The sequence below is a fragment of the Oryctolagus cuniculus genome, chromosome 4 (genome assembly GCF_051225735.1).
Source record: "Oryctolagus cuniculus isolate XC-2025 breed Fujian yellow rabbit chromosome 4, ASM5122573v1, whole genome shotgun sequence".
NCBI lineage: Eukaryota > Metazoa > Chordata > Mammalia > Lagomorpha > Leporidae > Oryctolagus > Oryctolagus cuniculus.
The window spans coordinates 82,371,373-82,392,155 of NC_142870.1; the positions used below are offsets into that span (position 1 = coordinate 82,371,373).

At 52.9% G+C, this 20,783-nt stretch overlaps 1 protein-coding gene across 2 annotated transcripts in view; it reads right to left on the reverse strand.

The window, feature by feature from the left end:
- Positions 1-20,783, reverse strand: part of MUC4 (mucin 4, cell surface associated) — a 55,370-nt gene that overhangs the window by 19,362 nt on the left and 15,225 nt on the right. Inside the window, exons 2-6 of one of the 2 annotated variants that reach the window (XM_089331901.1) lie at positions 8,687-18,823; positions 3,730-3,882; positions 2,481-2,614; positions 1,660-1,824; positions 801-956 (exon numbers count right to left, since the gene is read on the reverse strand). In XM_089331901.1, the coding sequence (XP_089188027.1) occupies positions 801-956; positions 1,660-1,824; positions 2,481-2,614; positions 3,730-3,882; positions 8,687-18,823 (10,745 nt within the window). Of the gene's footprint in view, positions 1-800; positions 957-1,659; positions 1,825-2,480; positions 2,615-3,729; positions 3,883-4,207; positions 18,824-20,783 lie in introns of both variants that reach the window. The other variant, XM_089331900.1, reaches the window with a different exon arrangement.

Sequence of the window (20,783 nt, forward strand, 5' to 3'; positions counted from 1 at the left end):
AGGGTCCAGTTAGAAGAGGGCTCATGAGAGAAGCTGCAGAATCCTGAGACATTGGCTGGGATGTCAGAGAGCTGGGGGGAGGGGTCTTAGCTTGCTGGGGGATATTTAAGGACACTGTGCGGACTGTCCCCTGCACCTGCAGCACGTGGGAGCTCTGTGAAGGCACGGGGCTTGTGCACAGCAGGCAGTCAATGGTTGGTCGAGTGAGTGAATCAGTGAGTGACTTGAGACCTCATTTGCTAGCTGGGTGTCCCTGAGCAGGCTGCTTACCCTCTCTGACCACTGTCTTCCTCATCTCGAATGTGGGAAACAACATCGGGTTGAGTCATGTGCAACTGCCAATAGCCAGCCGTGTCTGACCCACAAAAATGCCAGTCCCTGTGTTCCAACCTCGTAACACCTGGTTCACTGGGGTCATGTACGTACAGGGAACTTAAACATTCATGGAAAAATGGAACTAAAAGTGTATGTTGGTGCCAAGAATATTTTGGAATCCATGAATAGTTTGTTCATAAATATTTTTTCATGAACTTTTTGAAGAATCCTCATAGGCATGGATTTCAACTTTTTTTTTTTTTTTTGCAACCAAATCAACATACTTTTAGATTCTGTTTCCATGAACACTTTGTAGTCCCCCTGTGAATGGCCGAGGCCTGGCTCCCAATGAGTGCTCAGCAAGTGGTGGGGGTGGCTGTGGCAGCCACAGTCAGTGCTCTTTCCTGAGTCAGAGGGCTTTGCCGAAGTCGCTCGTGCCTGGGATTCCCAGGTCACTCCAGGGGAGCTGCTATGGGTCCACTCACCCCAAAGGTCCACTGGGCAGGATAGGCGGGGGCGTTGGCCCAGGTGACCTTTAAGGTCCACTTGGCTTTGTAGTTCCAGGAGTTTGTGAACCTTCGAATCCAAGACTCCACCTGCCAGACTAGCGGGTTGTGTTCATTATAGAATGTCTCATATTCCTGTGCAAAGAGGGCAGATGGGAATGGAAATGAGAGGCCCATGTGACACCCCTAGGGCCCCCTTTTCTGCTTGGGGACCCCGCTCATCACAGACCTCATGCTGCCCATCCTTCCCTGTCCCAGGACTGCATTTTTACGAGCTTTTCAGACCTTAACATCAGTGAAAACATGGGCTGCAGGAAAGCCTGGGGGTGTGGAATGGAGGTTTCTGGCCCAGAAATACAAATCTCTCCTGTACTAGCTCAGAGAGTGTGGCCACTTCTGCCCGTTTTTACTTCTCCATGTCTGGTGGCTTCTTGGAGACAGGCATTGTCTCCCCCTCTTTGGAGCCTCTGCAGCACCTTATCCACGGCAGGACCACCAGACGCATTGGCTGCAGTATCTTTCATCCCCTGCTCTCACCAGCTGGAATTAGTAACCCACCCCCAGGAGCTCGGGAGAGGTCCTGCTTGATGTAGACGCCCTGCAGCCTTATTTCAAACCACATTGAATTCCACAGCCCTCCTCCCTGGCTCCCCCAGGTCTTCTCAGGGTTGACTGGGGGGAAGTGGGGAGCATTCCTGAAACTGAGTGTTCCACATTGGCCTTCTCTCTTCTCCCTGATCTAAGACTCTGTTGCCAGCCCCTGTGAGCCCAGGCTGGGACAGCTGGAGCCCTTGCAATGCCCTCCACATGGCCCTTGGTCTCCCTGGCCAGCTCCCACCTGGTAAAATATGGTTCCCCGACGGATGGAGAAGTCAGCATCGTCCCAGAAGGGAGCCACCACGGCCACGGGGTCCCAGGCTGTGAAGCCTCGCCGAGGCGGATTGGGGTAGGAGAAGATCTGGCTGTCTGACTCCGGGAAGATGATCTGGCCGTTGTCTGTGAACTGAGCACGGGGTTGCAAGGCTACCATTCAGGGAGGGCTGTGTGTGTACACGGTGATCTCACACAAGTACCCTCCCCCAGCGCCGGGTTTGGAGGCTGTGGGGTTTGGCTTGCCTCAGTGGGAGACCCCTGACTGCAACCCGCGGTCTCATCCTGAAGCTTGGGGTACAGCCGACAGAGCTAAAGGGATCGACACCCTCCCTCCTCCGCTGTGCTGCCCTTTCACAGTGTCTGAGGGCCGCAGGGGCCAGGCCTGCCATTCCAGCTCCAGCTCCGGGAACCAGGAAGTCATCGCAACAAACGGAAACTGCAGGAACCAGTCAAGCTGCCCCAGGGCAGCCCCTGACCTGGAACAAGGCCTCTTGCAAGCAAGCCCCAAGGAGCTGACGGGGTCCACCCTGTCTACCGGGATAAGGACGCTGGGGTGCGCCCCGACAGGGAGGTCTCTCGCCTCGCTCCCCGCCCGTTCCCCCCAGCTGGAGCGCCGACCCGAAAGCAGACTGTGTGCTCCTTCTTCAGTAGGAGCCTAGCACGCCCGGCTCCCACTCGCCCCGCCCACGGGTCGCGACTTCCACTCGCCCCGCCCCCAGCCTGGGCGGAGACTGCGGGGTCGGGGAGCACAGGCCCCGGATGTGTTGCGCGTAGTCGGGGACTCACGTAGAGGGAATCTCGCAGAAAGGAGCCCAGGGGGAAGCCAATGCGGGGCTTGAAGAGCTGAGAGGTGAAGTCCACTGTCCTCCTGACGAACGGCGTGTCTCCAACGCTGGACCCGTAGGGAAAGAGGGAGACGCCTGGGCCCGCGGGAGAGAAGAGTCGGAAGTCCTCGTGGGCCCTGGTCTCATCCCGGCCTCACGGGGTCTCCCAGAGGTCGTCTCCCACGCCGCTCCGCTCCTCACCCTTGCTCTCTGCTTCCCCCGAGGGGTGCCAGGTGCCGGAGACTCCTCTCCCCGTCTCCACCCGCACCTGTTCCCTAACCCGATCCACTCTTGGAGAAAGACAATTCCCACTGTCAGAACTCCAACAGCCTGCCCTGCATCTGTCATGGCAGCCATGATGCTTTTAAAGTCGGAAGGCAAAACTCCTATGTAGTGACGATTAGGCACGGAAAGGCGGCCTTTTTCTAAGACTTGCTTCCCGAGATGGTATTTATCCAGACAGAAGTCCTTAGACTGTCCCGGGACCCGCTTGAATGCTTGCCCTCCAGTTTGAGCCCTAAATATTTCTCCTCCTCTCTGTACTGGCACCAGCGACTCGTTGGTGCCTCAGCTGCTCTTGCTTGGACTCCTGCAGCCACCTCTGCTGTTCTCCTCGCCTCATCCCTCACACCTGCACCACAGTTGCACAAAAGACAACCCCTGACTAGGCTCACCCCCATACCTTGGTTGCAGCTGCTCAGGCTCTCCTCCCGACCCCCCACCCCCCCGCCTGGGGCGCTTCTCCTCTGGCTCCCATACTCTCCTGCCAGGAAGCCTCCTGTTCACCAGGAAACCACGCCCACATCCCAGAGGGATTTTCCAGTGAGTGCACCAAATACTCTAGGCCAGTTCCCCTAACTGCACCTGCCAGGACCGAGCTGGCCCTTGCTGAATGGCACATTGGTCCTTGCTCTGTCTCCAGCTCCTAGCCTGTGCCATCAGCTCAACTCTTGGCTCTGCCTCACGGGCCTCTGTAAGGCCTTTTTGACCGACAGAGCAGAGACTGAGCAAACGGGCTGAGACTGGACATTGGTTACATCCCCTCTCCATGGCCATGTGTGGAGCAGATGGGACAGTGGAGATAACAGAGAACTGGTTCTCCAGTGACTCAGGGCCTTCCCTGGCAGATCCCATGTAACTGCCACAACTATAATGTCTACATCTAGCTCAGTCGCACGGTGGTGAGGGTCCACCTGCACAGCCTCACTCACCTTGTCCCTGCTGGACGGGGACAGAGGGAGTTGTTGAACGGAAGCCTGTGGATGTGGTGGGCGTGGAGTTCGTAGGGGTCAGGGAGGTTGTTGAGGGCGGTGACAGTGCTGTGCTTCTCCCACCATTTATCCACAGTGAGGTTGGGATCATTCCTAGACATGTAGGAAGACAGGAGGGGATCTCACAGTCAGAGTAGCAGAGTCAAACAGATTCAGAGAAATCAGGAGCTAGAAGAGACAGCTAGAAACCTTCTTGGTCTGTCGACTATCATATCCAAACCACCGCCTACATGAGCAGTTTTCCACTGGGGCAGAGATGAGGCCTTGTCACCCACCACACCTGCTGCTCACTTCCTCCTCCCCGGGGTAGGACTGACCATAGCTCTAACCTGCAATGCTGCTTTACCAACATTTTCTAGTGCCCCTACAGACTGAATTGCACCAGTGGGCCACTAGAGATACTGGAGTCCCCACCTACCTGATGTTTCGGTCTTCGTTGTGGAGCCCAAAGATGCTGTGGGTGGGGAGGAAGTAGTTGTAACTGGCAGGGGAGCAGTGTGACCTGGAACTAGGGTAGGAGGACTCCCGGTGCTGGGAGGGCCAGGTACAGACTGAGACAATGAAGAATTACTAGAAGAAGCATGGAAACTTGGTATGGCCTGAGTTGTACCTAAGTTACTAAGGGAAGTAGAGGAGGAGGAAGAGGAGTCTGTGGATGCCTGCAGAGTAGTAGGATGCTTAGATTCTGAAGATGATCCAAGAGTGGTCTTGGTTGAAGGTGGAAATGGTAACGACAGTGTAGAACCAAAAATGCTTGTAGGACTCATATTCTCTGGACTTGTCCTGGAGGTGGTGGCAGATGTTTGAACAGCTGCAGGAGGCCCACGAGGGTATGTGCTGGAGATACCCATTGAGGAGGGAGGGGCTCGTGTGGATTCCGTTGAGGAGGCACTGGGACGTGCTGGTGAAGTGACGACCGCTGTCGTGCTCTCGGGGACGACCGACTTGGGGCCTGTTAGAACTTCCTCACTTGAGTCGACAACTGACGGAGAACTAGGGGCTGCATCTCTCAGGGTGGTGGGCCCCACCGCAGATGGCCCTCCTGCTGTCCCTGATGACAAAGCTGGCATTGTCGTCTGGCTCCCATGGCTGTGGCTGCCTGGGGTTGGGATAGAGGCTGTGCTGCTGCCTGAAGGTGAGGGAGTGCGAGTCTCGGTTTGTGATGTGTGCTCAGTGGGCATGGTTGTGGGCGAGGGTGGTGGCGCTGTGACTGCTGAGAAGGTGTCAGTGAGCTGCCAGGCCAAGGTGCTGACTTCAGGTCCTCTGGTGGCTCCTGCACTTGGAGTGTGAGCCATCTGGGAGACAGCTGGCTTCTCCCGAGGGGTCCTGGAAGACGCTGTCCAATCAGTCGGGACCCCAGTGATGGTAGGAGGAGAGGTGCTGGGTACAGCAGGAGACCTCATTCCTACGGCTGCAGGGGTAGCGTCAGGACTGGTGCCAGAGGACAACAGCTCAGCCGTTGGCGGAGCTGCGTGGCTGCTGCTGGAGGGAGTTGTGGGAAAGTCGGTGGTCTTGGCTGCAGTGGCCGTTTCCGGGAAAGCCCTTCCAGAGGTTGTGCCCCTTGCCGTGGGGGAAGACGTGGAAACCGTGGCTGCGGCGGTGGGGTCTGGCACTGAGGGGGCTGGTGTGCTGGGCTGAGCCTCCCCGGTGGTCTCTGTGCCTCGGGTCTGCTGGGTTTGGGAAATGACTTGGGCTGTGTCAGGGGAGGTGCTTGCAAAAGGCAATGCCTGCTGTCCTCCCGGGCCCCCTGATGGGGAGGTGACAGCAGCGTCCTGGGAAACCGTGCTTGCTGTGGAGAGTGATGGGGCTCCGGAGGGCCGGAGGGTGGGGCTGGGGCTGGGTGGTGCTGGCCGTGGTCCTGTGGCTGGGTGGCTGTCCCTGGAGGGTGCAGGGATGGAGGTTGTCACCGCAGCCACGGTGGATGCCTCCTGAGGAGTGCTTTCTGAGGATGAGGGTCCACTTGGTGTGGCAGAAGACGCTGCGGATGTTGCCACATTGGGTGTGTCAGTCTCGGGGGTGATTGAACTCATGGCTTGGGATTCTGGTGTGGTCAGTGTGGCGTGAGTGTGACCTATGCTGGGCATAGACAAGGATTCCCGAGGAAAGCTGCTGGGTGGGAGTGGTGTGGACTGCCTTGCTGGGCCTGCTGTTGCAGAGGTATCAAAGGTGGTGCTTCTGGTAACAGTGGCTGAGAGGTCTCCTGGGTTCTCTTGGCTGGTGACAGGGCTGGTGGGGCTAGCCCACAGATCCGTTGCTGGGCCAGCATCAATGGATGGGGACACAGCAGAGGTAGGCACGTGCACGTAGGCATTGGTTACCCCTGGTGATGAAGTGCTGGTTTCTGATGGGGTTGCAACAGCGATGCTGGGTAGTGGGTGAGTAGACTTGTCTGCTGCAGCAAGTGTGGAGCTGCCTACACTCCCAGGGCTCTTTGTAGAGCTTACAGAGGTCGACCTTGTCCTGGAGGTGGTGGCAGATGTTTGAACAGCTGCAGGAGGCCCACGAGGGTGTGTGCTGGAGATACCCATTGAGGAGGGAGGGGCTCGTGTGGATTCCGTTGAGGAGGCACTGGGACGTGCTGGTGAAGTGACGACCGCTGTCGTGTTCTCGGGGACGACCGACTTGGGGCCTGTTAGAACTTCCTCACTTGAGTCGACAACTGACGGAGAACTAGGGGCTGCATCTCCCAGGGTGGTGGGCCCCACTGCAGATGGCCCTCCTGCTGTCCCTGATGACAAAGCTGGCATTGTCGTCTGGCTCCCATGGCTGTGGCTGCCTGGGGTTGGGATAGAGGCTGTGCTGCTGCCTGAAGGTGAGGGAGTGCGAGTCTCGGTTTGTGATGTGTGCTCAGTGGGCATGGTTGTGGGCGAGGGTGGTGGCGCTGTGACTGCTGAGAAGGTGTCAGTGAGCTGCCAGGCCAAGGTGCTGACTTCAGGTCCTCTGGTGGCTCCTGCACTTGGAGTGTGAGCCATCTGGGAGACAGCTGGCTTCTCCCGAGGGGTCCTGGAAGACGCTGTCCAATCAGTCGGGACCCCAGTGATGGTAGGAGGAGAGGTGCTGGGTACAGCAGGAGACCTCATTCCTACGGCTGCAGGGGTAGCGTCAGGACTGGTGCCAGAGGACAACAGCTCAGCCGTTGGCGGAGCTGCGTGGCTGCTGCTGGAGGGAGTTGTGGGAAAGTCGGTGGTCTTGGCTGCAGTGGCCGTCTCCGGGAAAGCCCTTCCAGAGGTTGTGCCCCTTGCCGTGGGGGAAGACGTGGCAGCCGTGGCTGCGGCGGTGGGGTCTGGCACTGAGGGGGCTGGTGTGCTGGGCTGAGCCTCCCCGGTGGTCTCTGTGCCTCGAGTCTGCTGGGTTTGGGAAATGACTTGGGCTGTGTCAGGGGAGGTGCTTGCAAAAGGCAATGCCTGCTGTCCTCCTGGGCCCCCTGATGGGGAGGTGACAGCAGCGTCCTGGGAAACCGTGCTTGCTGTGGAGAGTGATGGGGCTCCGGAGAGCCGGAGGGTGGGGCTGGGGCTGGGTGGTGCTGGCCGTGGTCCTGTGGCTGGGTGGCTGTCCCTGGAGGGTGCAGGGATGGAGGTTGTCACCGCAGCCACGGTGGATGCCTCCTGAGGAGTGCTTTCTGAGGATGAGGGTCCACTTGGTGTGGCAGAAGACGCTGCGGATGTTGCCACATTGGGTGTGTCAGTCTCGGGGGTGATTGAACTCATGGCTTGGGATTCTGGTGTGGTCAGTGTGGCGTGAGTGTGACCTATGCTGGGCATAGACAAGGATTCCCGAGGAGAGCTGCTGGGAGAGTGTGGTGTTGACTGAGCTTTTGGCCATGCTGTGATAGTTTCTTGAGATGTATGTCTGCTTATTGTTGATGAAGGAGATGGGGATGCCACTGTTTCCATGACCATAGTTGAACCAGAGCTCGGACTGTTGATGTGAATCTCTCCAGTGGTCCTTGGACCTTGTGTCCATTGTGTCTGGGAAACTGCTATCATGGTTTTCTGAGTAGATGGGCTCATATCAGGCTGTGTGGTTGACTCTCCTAATTCTCCTGTTGTTGGGACCTCAGGTGTGACCCAAACTGTGGTGCCAGTTGTTGAAGGAGTTGGGCTTTTGGTGACAAGGTAACAGGTAACTCCTGTTGGCATTGACAATAGTTCTTTTGGAAGCTGAGTTGTGTTGTTATCAACAGAGAATGATGATGTCACCATTGTCATTTTCTCTGTAATGAATGTCTCCTGGGACATACTTGTAGAAATCAGGCTGCTGTCATGAGACCATCTTGGAGTCTCTGTGCCTTTTCTTTGGTAGGTGGGGAAAACTGTTAATGTTTTTGAAGTTAAAGAACTAGTTGAGAGGGGTGTGGTTGACACTTTAGAAGTGAGTACAGGCATGTTCCCAGTTGTAGGTAGTGATGTGTGCCCTCTGTTTTCCACAGTGGAGTCTGGGGAGGTTGGCATTTTGGATACCTCCATTGTTGTTGGGTCTGTGTTGTGGGTACTGGAAGGAGGTACAGTGGCCATTTTAGTTGGAGGGATTGTCTCCTGGGAAATGGTCTCTGTCAGAGTGTGTCCACTCAGAGAAGATGTAGGAGTTGATGCAGTCTCCTCTGTAGGGGCACTGGTGTGGGATGCTGTGCTGGTACCCATGCTCTGAGTCTGGGGGTTCCATGAAAATGCTAATGTTCCCTGCATAAAGGTGCTAGAAGAAGTTGTAGTAGATTCTCTTTCTGCTGTAGCAGGTGTTGAGAATGCTGAAGGCACCGGCATAAACTTTGTAGTTACACTAAGTGGCATGTCCGCTGTATTCCATGGAGTGTGATGTGTAGAGGTTGGCCTGGGAACCATTCCTAATGTTCTATGCAGGATGTTAGTAACCTTGGAAGGATGTGAGATGGTTGACTCACCTGGAGGTGATGTAGCCGAAGGAAGGGTCCCTATTGCATCCAGAGTGGAGGTCGTTAAAGAGGTTGATGCAGATTTTTCTTTTGTTGCAGCTGTTGTGGAGACTGCTGAGGTGACTAGAGGAGGACTCCCAGTGTTAGAGGATGACGTGTCTTCTGCGGTTGCCAGAGTTGAGTGTGCAGAAGTTGGCATTGTCACCACTCCTGCTGTTCTCAGCGGTGTCTTGCTGACTATGGAAACAGATGTGGTGGCTGTTTCACCTGGAGGGGATGTTGCCTGAGAAATTGTCAGTGACACACTATGTCTACCTGGGGAGGATGGAGGTGCTGATGTGGTCACTTCCACATGGGTGCTGGTTGGAGATCCTCTGGTGGTCTCCCTACCCTGAGTCTGTAGATTCTGAGAAACGGCTGATGTTTCCTGAGTGGAGGTTGTTGAAGAAGTTGCTGTTGTGGAGACTCCTGAGGTGACTGGGGGAGGACTCCCAGTTCTAGGGGATGACATATTTTCTGCGGTTGCCAGAGTTGAGTGTGCAGAAGTTGGCATTGTCACCACTCCTGCTGTTCTCGGGGGTGTCTTGCTGACTATGGAAACAGATGTGGTGGCTGTTTCACTTGGAGGGGATGTCTGCTTAGAGACAGTCTCTGTCAGCGTGTTTCCACCTGGGGAGGATGGAGGTGATGATGTGGTCACGTCTGGATGGGTGCTGGTTGGAGATCCTCTGGTGGTCTCCCCACCCTGAGTCTGTGGATTCTGAGAAACTGCTGATGTTTCTTGAGTGGAGGTTGTTGAAGTAGTTGCTGCTCCTGCTGAGGTGACTGGAGGAGGACTCCCAGATTTAGGTGATGATGTGCCATCTGTAGTTCCAACAGTTGAGTGTGTGGAAGTTGGTGTTGTGAGCACTTCTGATGTCGTTGATGGTGTCTTGCTGAAACTGGAGGGAGCTGTGCTGGCTGTTTCACCAGGATGGGATGTTGCCCGAGACACTGTCTGTGTCAGAGTGTTTCCACCCTGGGAGGTTGGAGGTGATGATGTGGTCACTTCCACATGGGTGCTGGTTGGAGATCCTCTGGTGGTCTCCAGACTCAGAGTCTGTGGATTCTGAGAAACGGCTGATGTTTCCTGAGTGGAGGTTGTTGAAGAAGTTGCTGTTGAGGAGACCACTGAGGTGACTGGAGGAGGACTCCCAGTTTTAGGTGTTGACGTTTCTTCGGTTGTTTCCACAGTTGAATATGAGGAGGTTGGAGTTTTGAGCACTTCTGATGTTGTTGATGTCTGGCTAACACTGGAGGGAGATGTGGCTGTTTCACCTGGAGGGGATGTCACCTGAGAGACAGTCTCTGTCAGGGTGTTTCCACCTGGGGAGGATGGAGGTGCTGATGTGGTCACCTCCACATGGGTGCTGGTTGGAGATCCTCTGGTGGTCTCCCCACCCCGAGTCTGTGGATTCTGAGAAACAGCTGATGTTTCCTGAGTGGAGGTTGTTGAAGAAGTTGCTGTTGTGGAGACCACTGAGGTGACTGGAGGAGGACTCCCAGTGTTAGGGGATGACGTGTCTTCTGCGGTTGCCAGAGTTGAGTGTGCAGAAGTTGACGTTGTCACCACTCCTGCTGTTCTCGGGGGTGTCTTGCTGACTATGGAAACAGATGTGGTGGCTGTTTCACCAGGATGGGATGTTGCCCGAGACACTGTCTGTGTCAGAGTGTTTCCACCCTGGGAGGTTGGAGGTGATGATGAGGTCACTTCCACATGGGTGCTGGTTGGAGATCCTCTGGTGGTCTCCAGACTCAGAGTCTGTGGATTCTGAGAAACGGCTGATGTTTCCTGAGTGGAGGTTGTTGAAGAAGTTGCTGTTGAGGAGACCACTGAGGTGACTGGAGGAGGACTCCCAGTTTTGGGTGATGATGTTTCTTCTGTTGTTTCTACAGTTGAATATGTAGAAGTTGGTGTTGTGAGCACTTCGGATGTTGATGGCATCTGGCTAAATTTGGAGGGAGATGTGGTGGCTGTTTCACCTGGAGTGGATGTCACCTGAGAGACTGTCTGTGTCAGAGTGTGTCTACCTGGGGAGGAAGGAGGTGCTGATGTAGTCACCTCCACATGGGTGCTGGTTGGAGATTCTCTGGTGGTCTCCCTACCCTGAGTCTCTGGATTCTGAGAAACTGCTAATGTTTCCTGAGTGGAGGTTGTTGAAGAAGTTGCTGTTGAGGAGACTCCTGAGGTGACTGGAGGAGGACTCCCAGTGTTAGGGGATGACGTGTCTTCTGCGGTTGCCAGAGTTGAGTGTGCAGAAGTTGGCATTGTCACCACTCCTGCTGTTCTCGGGGGTGTCTTGCTGACTATGGAAACAGATGTGGTGGCTGTTTCACTTGGAGGGGATGTCTGCTTAGAGACAGTCTCTGTCAGTGTGTTTCCACCTGGGGAGGATGGAGTTGATGATGTGGTCACGTCTGGATGGGTGCTGGTTGGAGATTCTCTGGTGGTCTCCCTACCCTCAGTCTGTGGATTCTGAGAAACAGTTAATGTTTCCTGAGTGGAGGTTGTTGAAGAAGTTGTTGTTGTGGAGACCACTGAGGTGACTGGAGGAGGACTCCCAGTTTTAGGTGTTGACGTTTCTTCGGTTGTTTCCACAGTTGAATATGAGGAGGTTGGAGTTTTGAGCATTTCTGATGTTGTTGATGTCTGGCTAACACTGGAGGGAGATGTGGCTGTTTCACCTGGAGGGGATGTCACCTGAGAGACAGTCTCTGTCAGGGTGTTTCCACCTGGGGAGGAAGGAGGTATTGATGTAGTCACCTCCACATGGGTGCTGGTTGGAGATCCTCTGGTGGTCTCCCCACCCTGAGTCTGAGGATTCTGAGAAACTGTTGATGTTTCCTGAGTGGAGGCTGTTGAAGTAGTTGCTGCTGCTGCTGAGGTGACTGGAGGAGGACTCCCAGATTTAGGTGATGACGTGCCATCTGTAGTTCCAACAGTTGAGTGTGTGGAAGTTGGTGTTGTGAGCACTTCTGATGTCGTTGATGGTGTCTTGCTGAAACTGGAGGGAGCTGTGCTGGCTGTTTCACCAGGATGGGATGTTGCCCGAGACACTGTCTGTGTCAGAGTGTTTCCACCCTGGGAGGTTGGAGGTGATGATGTGGTCACTTCCACATGGGTGCTGGTTGGAGATCCTCTGGTGGTCTCCAGACTCAGAGTCTGTGGATTCTGAGAAACGGCTGATGTTTCCTGAGTGGAGGTTGTTGAAGAAGTTGCTGTTGAGGAGACCGCTGAGGTGACTGGAGGAGGACTCCCAGTTTTAGGTGTTGACGTTTCTTCGGTTGTTTCCACAGTTGAATATGAGGAGGTTGGAGTTTTGAGCACTTCTGATGTTGTTGATGTCTGGCTAACACTGGAGGGAGATGTGGCTGTTTCACCTGGAGGGGATGTCACCTGAGAGACAGTCTCTGTCAGGGTGTTTCCACCTGGGGAGGAAGGAGGTATTGATGTAGTCACCTCCACATGGGTGCTGGTTGGAGATCCTCTGGTGGTCTCCCCACCCCGAGTCTGTGGATTCTGAGAAACTGTTGATGTTTCCTGAGTGGAGGCTGTTGAAGTAGTTGCTGCTGCTGCTGAGGTGACTGGAGGAGGACTCCCAGATTTAGGTGATGATGTGCCATCTGTAGTTCCAACAGTTGAGTGTGTGGAAGTTGGTGTTGTGAGCACTTCTGATGTCGTTGATGGTGTCTTGCTGAAACTGGAGGGAGCTGTGCTGGCTGTTTCACCAGGATGGGATGTTGCCCGAGACACTGTCTGTGTCAGAGTGTTTCCACCCTGGGAGGTTGGAGGTGATGATGTGGTCACTTCCACATGGGTGCTGGTTGGAGATCCTCTGGTGGTCTCCAGACTTAGAGTCTGTGGATTCTGAGAAACGGCTGATGTTTCCTGAGTGGAGGTTGTTGAAGAAGTTGCTGTTGAGGAGACCGCTGAGGTGACTGGAGGAGGACTCCCAGTTTTAGGTGTTGACGTTTCTTCGGTTGTTTCCACAGTTGAATATGAGGAGGTTGGAGTTTTGAGCACTTCTGATGTTGTTGATGTCTGGCTAACACTGGAGGGAGATGTGGCTGTTTCACCTGGAGGGGATGTCACCTGAGAGACAGTCTCTGTCAGGGTGTTTCCACCTGGGGAGGATGGAGGTGCTGATGTGGTCACCTCCACATGGGTGCTGGTTGGAGATCCTCTGGTGGTCTCCCCACCCTGAGTCTGTGGATTCTGAGAAACAGCTGATGTTTCCTGAGTGGAGGTTGTTGAAGAAGTTGCTGTTGTGGAGACCACTGAGGTGACTGGAGGAGGACTCCCAGTTCTAGGGGATGACGTGTCTTCTGCGGTTGCCAGAGTTGAGTGTGTGGAAGTTGGTGTTGTCACCACTCCTGCTGTTCTCGGGGGTGTCTTGTTGACTATGGAAACAGATGTGGTGGCTGTTTCACCAGGATGGGATGTTGCCCGAGACACTGTCTGTGTCAGAGTGTTTCCACCCTGGGAGGTTGGAGGTGATGATGAGGTCACTTCCACATGGGTGCTGGTTGGAGATCCTCTGGTGGTCTCCAGACTCAGAGTCTGTGGATTCTGAGAAACGGCTGATGTTTCCTGAGTGGAGGTTGTTGAAGAAGTTGCTGTTGAGGAGACCACTGAGGTGACTGGAGGAGGACTCCCAGTTTTGGGTGATGATGTTTCTTCTGTTGTTTCTACAGTTGAATATGTAGAAGTTGGTGTTGTGAGCACTTCGGATGTTGATGGCATCTGGCTAAATTTGGAGGGAGATGTGGTGGCTGTTTCACCTGGAGTGGATGTCACCTGAGAGACTGTCTGTGTCAGAGTGTGTCTACCTGGGGAGGAAGGAGGTGCTGATGTAGTCACCTCCACATGGGTGCTGGTTGGAGATTCTCTGGTGGTCTCCCTACCCTGAGTCTCTGGATTCTGAGAAACTGCTAATGTTTCCTGAGTGGAGGTTGTTGAAGAAGTTGCTGTTGAGGAGACTCCTGAGGTGACTGGAGGAGGACTCCCAGTGTTAGGGGATGACGTGTCTTCTGCGGTTGCCAGAGTTGAGTGTGCAGAAGTTGGCATTGTCACCACTCCTGCTGTTCTCGGGGGTGTCTTGCTGACTATGGAAACAGATGTGGTGGCTGTTTCACTTGGAGGGGATGTCTGCTTAGAGACAGTCTCTGTCAGTGTGTTTCCACCTGGGGAGGATGGAGTTGATGATGTGGTCACGTCTGGATGGGTGCTGGTTGGAGATTCTCTGGTGGTCTCCCTACCCTCAGTCTGTGGATTCTGAGAAACAGTTAATGTTTCCTGAGTGGAGGTTGTTGAAGAAGTTGTTGTTGTGGAGACCACTGAGGTGACTGGAGGAGGACTCCCAGTTTTAGGTGTTGACGTTTCTTCAGTTGTTTCCACAGTTGAATATGAGGAGGTTGGAGTTTTGAGCACTTCTGATGTTGTTGATGTCTGGCTAACACTGGAGGGAGATGTGGCTGTTTCACCTGGAGGGGATGTCACCTGAGAGACAGTCTCTGTCAGGGTGTTTCCACCTGGGGAGGAAGGAGGTATTGATGTAGTCACCTCCACATGGGTGCTGGTTGGAGATCCTCTGGTGGTCTCCCCACCCTGAGTCTGTGGATTCTGAGAAACTGTTGATGTTTCCTGAGTGGAGGCTGTTGAAGTAGTTGCTGCTGCTGCTGAGGTGACTGGAGGAGGACTCCCAGATTTAGGTGATGACGTGCCATCTGTAGTTCCAACAGTTGAGTGTGTGGAAGTTGGTGTTGTGAGCACTTCTGATGTCGTTGATGGTGTCTTGCTGAAACTGGAGGGAGCTGTGCTGGCTGTTTCACCAGGATGGGATGTTGCCCGAGACACTGTCTGTGTCAGAGTGTTTCCACCCTGGGAGGTTGGAGGTGATGATGTGGTCACTTCCACATGGGTGCTGGTTGGAGATCCTCTGGTGGTCTCCAGACTCAGAGTCTGTGGATTCTGAGAAACGGCTGATGTTTCCTGAGTGGAGGTTGTTGAAGAAGTTGCTGTTGAGGAGACTGCTGAGGTGACTGGAGGAGGACTCCCAGTTTTAGGTGTTGACGTTTCTTCGGTTGTTTCCACAGTTGAATATGAGGAGGTTGGAGTTTTGAGCACTTCTGATGTTGTTGATGTCTGGCTAACACTGGAGGGAGATGTGGCTGTTTCACCTGGAGGGGATGTCACCTGAGAGACAGTCTCTGTCAGGGTGTTTCCACCTGGGGAGGAAGGAGGTGTTGATGTAGTCACCTCCACATGGGTGCTGGTTGGAGATCCTCTGGTGGTCTCCCCACCCTGAGTCTGTGGATTCTGAGAAACTGTTGATGTTTCCTGAGTGGAGGCTGTTGAAGTAGTTGCTGCTGCTGCTGAGGTGACTGGAGGAGGACTCCCAGATTTAGGTGATGACGTGCCATCTGTAGTTCCAACAGTTGAGTGTGTGGAAGTTGGTGTTGTGAGCACTTCTGATGTCGTTGATGGTGTCTTGCTGAAACTGGAGGGAGCTGTGCTGGCTGTTTCACCAGGATGGGATGTTGCCCGAGACACTGTCTGTGTCAGAGTGTTTCCACCCTGGGAGGTTGGAGGTGATGATGTGGTCACTTCCACATGGGTGCTGGTTGGAGATCCTCTGGTGGTCTCCAGACTCAGAGTCTGTGGATTCTGAGAAACGGCTGATGTTTCCTGAGTGGAGGTTGTTGAAGAAGTTGCTGTTGAGGAGACCACTGAGGTGACTGGAGGAGGACTCCCAGTTTTAGGTGTTGACGTTTCTTCGGTTGTTTCCACAGTTGAATATGAGGAGGTTGGAGTTTTGAGCACTTCTGATGTTGTTGATGTCTGGCTAACACTGGAGGGAGATGTGGCTGTTTCACCTGGAGGGGATGTCACCTGAGAGACAGTCTCTGTCAGGGTGTTTCCACCTGGGGAGGATGGAGGTGCTGATGTGGTCACCTCCACATGGGTGCTGGTTGGAGATCCTCTGGTGGTCTCCCCACCCCGAGTCTGTGGATTCTGAGAAACAGCTGATGTTTCCTGAGTGGAGGTTGTTGAAGAAGTTGCTGTTGTGGAGACCACTGAGGTGACTGGAGGAGGACTCCCAGTGTTAGGGGATGACGTGTCTTCTGCGGTTGCCAGAGTTGAGTGTGCAGAAGTTGACGTTGTCACCACTCCTGCTGTTCTCGGGGGTGTCTTGCTGACTATGGAAACAGATGTGGTGGCTGTTTCACTTGGAGGGGATGTCTGCTTAGAGACAGTCTCTGTCAGCGTGTTTCCACCTGGGGCGGATGGAGGTGATGATGTGGTCACGTCTGGATGGGTGCTGGTTGGAGATTCTCTGGTGGTCTCCCTACCCTCAGTCTGTGGATTCTGAGAAACAGTTAATGTTTCCTGAGTGGAGGTTGTTGAAGAAGTTGTTGTTGTGGAGACCACTGAGGTGACTGGAGGAGGACTCCCAGTTTTAGGTGTTGACGTTTCTTCTGTTCTTTCTACAGTTGAGTATATAGAAGTTGGTTTTGTGAGCATTTCTGATGTTGTTGATGGTGTCTGACTAAAACTGGAGTGAGATGTGACTGTTTCACATGGAGATGTTGTTTTCTGAGAGGCTGTCTGTGTCAGAGTGTGTCCACCTGGGGAGGATGGAGGTACTAATGTGGTCGCTTGCACATGGGTACTGGTTGGAGATTCTCTGGTGGTCTCTTTACTCTGAGTCTGTTGATTCCTAGAAACGGCTGATGTTTCCTGAGTGGAAGAAGAAGTTGCTGTTGTGGAGACTCCTGAGGTGACTGGAGGAGGACTCCCAGTGTTAGGGGATGATGTGTCTTCTGCGGTTGCCAGAGTTGAGTGTGCAGAAGTTGACGTTGTCACCACTCCTGCTGTTCTCGGGGGTGTCTTGCTGACTATGGAAACAGATGTGGTGGCTGTTTCACCAGGATGGGATGTTGCCCGAGACACTGTCTGTGTCAGAGTGTTTCCACCCTGGGAGGTTGGAGGTGATGATGAGGTCACTTCCACATGGGTGCTGGTTGGAGATCCTCTGGTGGTCTCCAGACTCAGAGTCTGTGGATTCTGAGAAACGGCTGATGTTTCCTGAGTGGAGGTTGTTGAAGAAGTTGCTGTTGAGGAGACCACTGAGGTGACTGGAGGAGGACTCCCAGTTTTGGGTGATGATGTTTCTTCTGTTGTTTCTACAGTTGAATATGTAGAAGTTGGTGTTGTGAGCACTTCGGATGTTGATGGCATCTGGCTAAATTTGGAGGGAGATGTGGTGGCTGTTTCACCTGGAGTGGATGTCACCTGAGAGACTGTCTGTGTCAGAGTGTGTCTACCTGGGGAGGAAGGAGGTGCTGATGTAGTCACCTCCACATGGGTGCTGGTTGGAGATTCTCTGGTGGTCTCCCTACCCTGAGTCTCTGGATTCTGAGAAACTGCTAATGTTTCCTGAGTGGAGGTTGTTGAAGAAGTTGCTGTTGAGGAGACTCCTGAGGTGACTGGAGGAGGACTCCCAGTGTTAGGGGATGATGTGTCTTCTGCGGTTGCCAGAGTTGAGTGTGCAGAAGTTGGCATTGTCACCACTCCTGCTGTTCTCGGGGGTGTCTTGCTGACTATGGAAACAGATGTGGTGGCTGTTTCACTTGGAGGGGATGTCTGCTTAGAGACAGTCTCTGTCAGCGTGTTTCTACCTGGGGCGGATGGAGGTGATGATGTGGTCACGTCTGGATGGGTGCTGGTTGGAGATTCTCTGGTGGTCTCCCTACCCTCAGTCTGTGGATTCTGAGAAACAGTTAATGTTTCCTGAGTGGAGGTTGTTGAAGAAGTTGCTGTTGAGGAGACCGCTGAGGTGACTGGAGGAGGACTCCCAGTTTTAAGTGTTGACGTTTCTTCTGTTCTTTCTACAGTTGAGTATATAGAAGTTGGTTTTGTGAGCACTTCTGAGGTTGTTGATGGTGTCTTGCTGAAACTGGAGTGAGATGTGGCTATTTCACTTGGAGGGGTTGTTTTCTGAGAGGCTGTCTGTGTCAGAGTGTGTCCACCTGGGGAAGATGGAGGTGCTGATGTAGTCACCTCCACATGGGTGCTGGTTGGAGATCCTCTGGTGGTCTCCCCACCCTGAGTCTGTAGATTCTGAGAAACTGCTAATGTTTCCTGAGTGGAGGTTGTTGAAGAAGTTGCTGTTGAGGAGACCACTGAGGTAACTGGAGGAGGACTCCCAGTTTTGGGTGATGATGTTTCTTCTGTTGTTTCTACAGTTGAATATGTAGAAGTTGGTGTTGTGAGCACTTCGGATGTTGATGGCATCTGGCTAAATTTGGAGGGAGATGTGGTGGCTGTTTCACCTGGAGTGGATGTCACCTGAGAGACTGTCTGTGTCAGAGTGTGTCTACCTGGGGAGGAAGGAGGTGCTGATGTAGTCACCTCCACATGGGTGCTGGTTGGAGATTCTCTGGTGGTCTCTGTACTGTGAGTCTGTGGAATCTGAGAAACTGCTAATGTTTCCTGAGTGGAGGCTGTTGAAGTAGTTGCTGCTGCTGCTGAGGTGACTGGAGGAGGACTCCCAGATTTAGGTGATGACGTGCCATCTGTAGTTCCAACAGTTGAGTGTGTGGAAGTTGGTGTTGTGAGCACTTCTGATGTCGTTGATGGTGTCTTGCTGAAACTGGAGGGAGCTGTGCTGGCTGTTTCACCAGGATGGGATGTTGCCCGAGACACTGTCTGTGTCAGAGTGTTTCCACCCTGGGAGGTTGGAGGTGATGATGTGGTCACTTCCACATGGGTACTGGTTGGAGATCCTCTGGTTTTCTCCCCACCCTGAGTCTGTGGGTTCTGAGAAACGGCTGATATTTCCTGAGTGCAGGTTGTTGAAGAAATTGCTGTTGAGGAGACCACTGAGGTGACTGGAGGAGGACTCCCAGTTTTCGATGATGATGTGTCTTCTGTTGTCACAGTTGAATGTTTTGAATTTGACGTTGACGTTGCTGTTGTCAAGGTTGTATTGCTGAACGTGGAAGTAGATGTAATGGGTGTTTTCCTTGGAGTACTTGTCGTCTGAGAGTCTGTTGTAGTTTGTCCACTTATGGTTGATGTAGAAACTGTTGTTTCAACATTTCCTTTAATTTAAAATAGAAGACTTTATGAGCCTTGAGTGTTTGGCTCATTGTTGCTCAAGTGTTATGCAAATTTAATACTATAGCCAACCTCTACTGTATCATGGCTGTAAGACTTGCTTTATTAGCCAGTGCTAATTATTTTGCACCATAGGCAGGTTCCTACTGGTGAATAATAATGTAGTAATTAGCATGTGTCAACACTTTGGCTTTATTACAGATGATTTTGGAAGGTAGTGCACCTCCTGGTTTCCCCAGGCAAAGCTTAAAAGCCGAGATATAGGTGCTTTAGTCTCATAACATTGTTTAATTGAAATACACAGATCCACATTCATTAAGATACCCCAACAATGGCAGTAGTGGTAACAACAGCAACCTCTACACACTCAACTGTGGCAACATCAGAACACACATCATCACCTAAATCTGGGAGTCCTGCTCCTGTCACCTCAGCAGTCTCCACAACGACCTTGCCAAATACCGAATACACCCTTCCTTAGGGCAGGTGAGGGGTACACAAAGATGGAGGCAGCTCCCTCAGCACGGGGCGTGGACGGCAGCTGACGGAACAGAAGCTGGCCGTTCGCAGCCCCATCTGCAGGGTGGAGGCTGAATGAGCTGGGGCAGCAGGGCTGCTCTTCCATACGGCTCCAGCCAGGGTGCAGAGAGTGCCTGGGGTAAGCTTAAGGAGAAGTTCCATGGTAAAGCGAGGGGATAGGATTCCCGCGGGGGCCGGGGCCTGGTCAGGCCCACTTTGAATTGTTTTAAACGAGAGATCCCCAGAACATAGTGAGCAACTTTCTGACTCACGCTGTCTTGTCAGGGAGTAAAAAGCCAAGGGCAGACTAGAAGGAGAAAGAGACGTTTTAAACTCCACGGTGGGAGGGAGGCTGATTCCCAGAGTTCCCGCTTGTCTGCAGGCTCACGTCCAAGACCTGCAGTGGATGTCTGAAACCGGCGGTCCCAGACAGACTGTATATATATACTGTGGGGTTCCCCATACATACATGCATATGAGAAAGTTTAATTTGTAAATGTGTCACAGTGAGAGACTAACAGCAATAACTAACAGAAAAGGACAGTTATAACAATAGAACAGAAATTATTTAATTTATGAATGATTTCTTTCAAGAATTTTCTATTTAATATTTCGGACTTCACTTGACCAAAGTGTTACTTGTTTTCAAAGTAAATTACATTTCTACCTTTTTTTTTTCATTGTTCATATTTGTCCCAATCTAGCGGAAACCCGAGAAGTAAATGCACAGCCTCTAGCTCTGGCTGTGATAGGGCCTTCCCGAAAGAAAGAAGGACTGATCTTGGGAGAGGAATGTGGCAGTATCTGGCCTCTGACAGTTTCAGCATCTGCCTGTCAGCACAGTGCTGTAGGACTAACCAGTGTTAGTGTATTGTTCATTATATGTGGGGGTGGGAGAATATTAGACCTGATAAGGTAACCTAGTCCATATGGGATGCCGGTACGTTAACCCGCTGCGACACAGCGCCGGCCCCTTTTTTTTTTTTTTAATTTATGGGTGCTGGTTCTAGTCCCAGTTGCTTCTCTTCCAGTCCAGCTCTCTGCTGTAGCCTGGGAAAGCAGTGGAGGATGGCCCAAGTCCTTGGGCCCCTGCACCCGCATGGGAGACTAGGAGGAAGCACCTCCTAGTCTGGCATCAGATTGGCACAGCTCTGGCCGTTGCGGCCACTTGGGGTGAACCAGCGGAGGGAAGACCTTTCTCTCTGTCTCTCTCCTCTCTCTCTCACTGTCTGTAACTCTACCTGTCATATAAATAAATAAAAATCTAAAAAAAGAAAAGAAAAAAGAAATCATGGTTCCTGCTAAAGCCTTGGTGTTTCTGTTCAAGTACCCCGCTATGTGGGAACATCCTAATAGAATGTGAATTTAATTGGTCATGATTGGCTTTCTTTTTTCTGTTTATTTCCCAAACACAATGTTTAAATT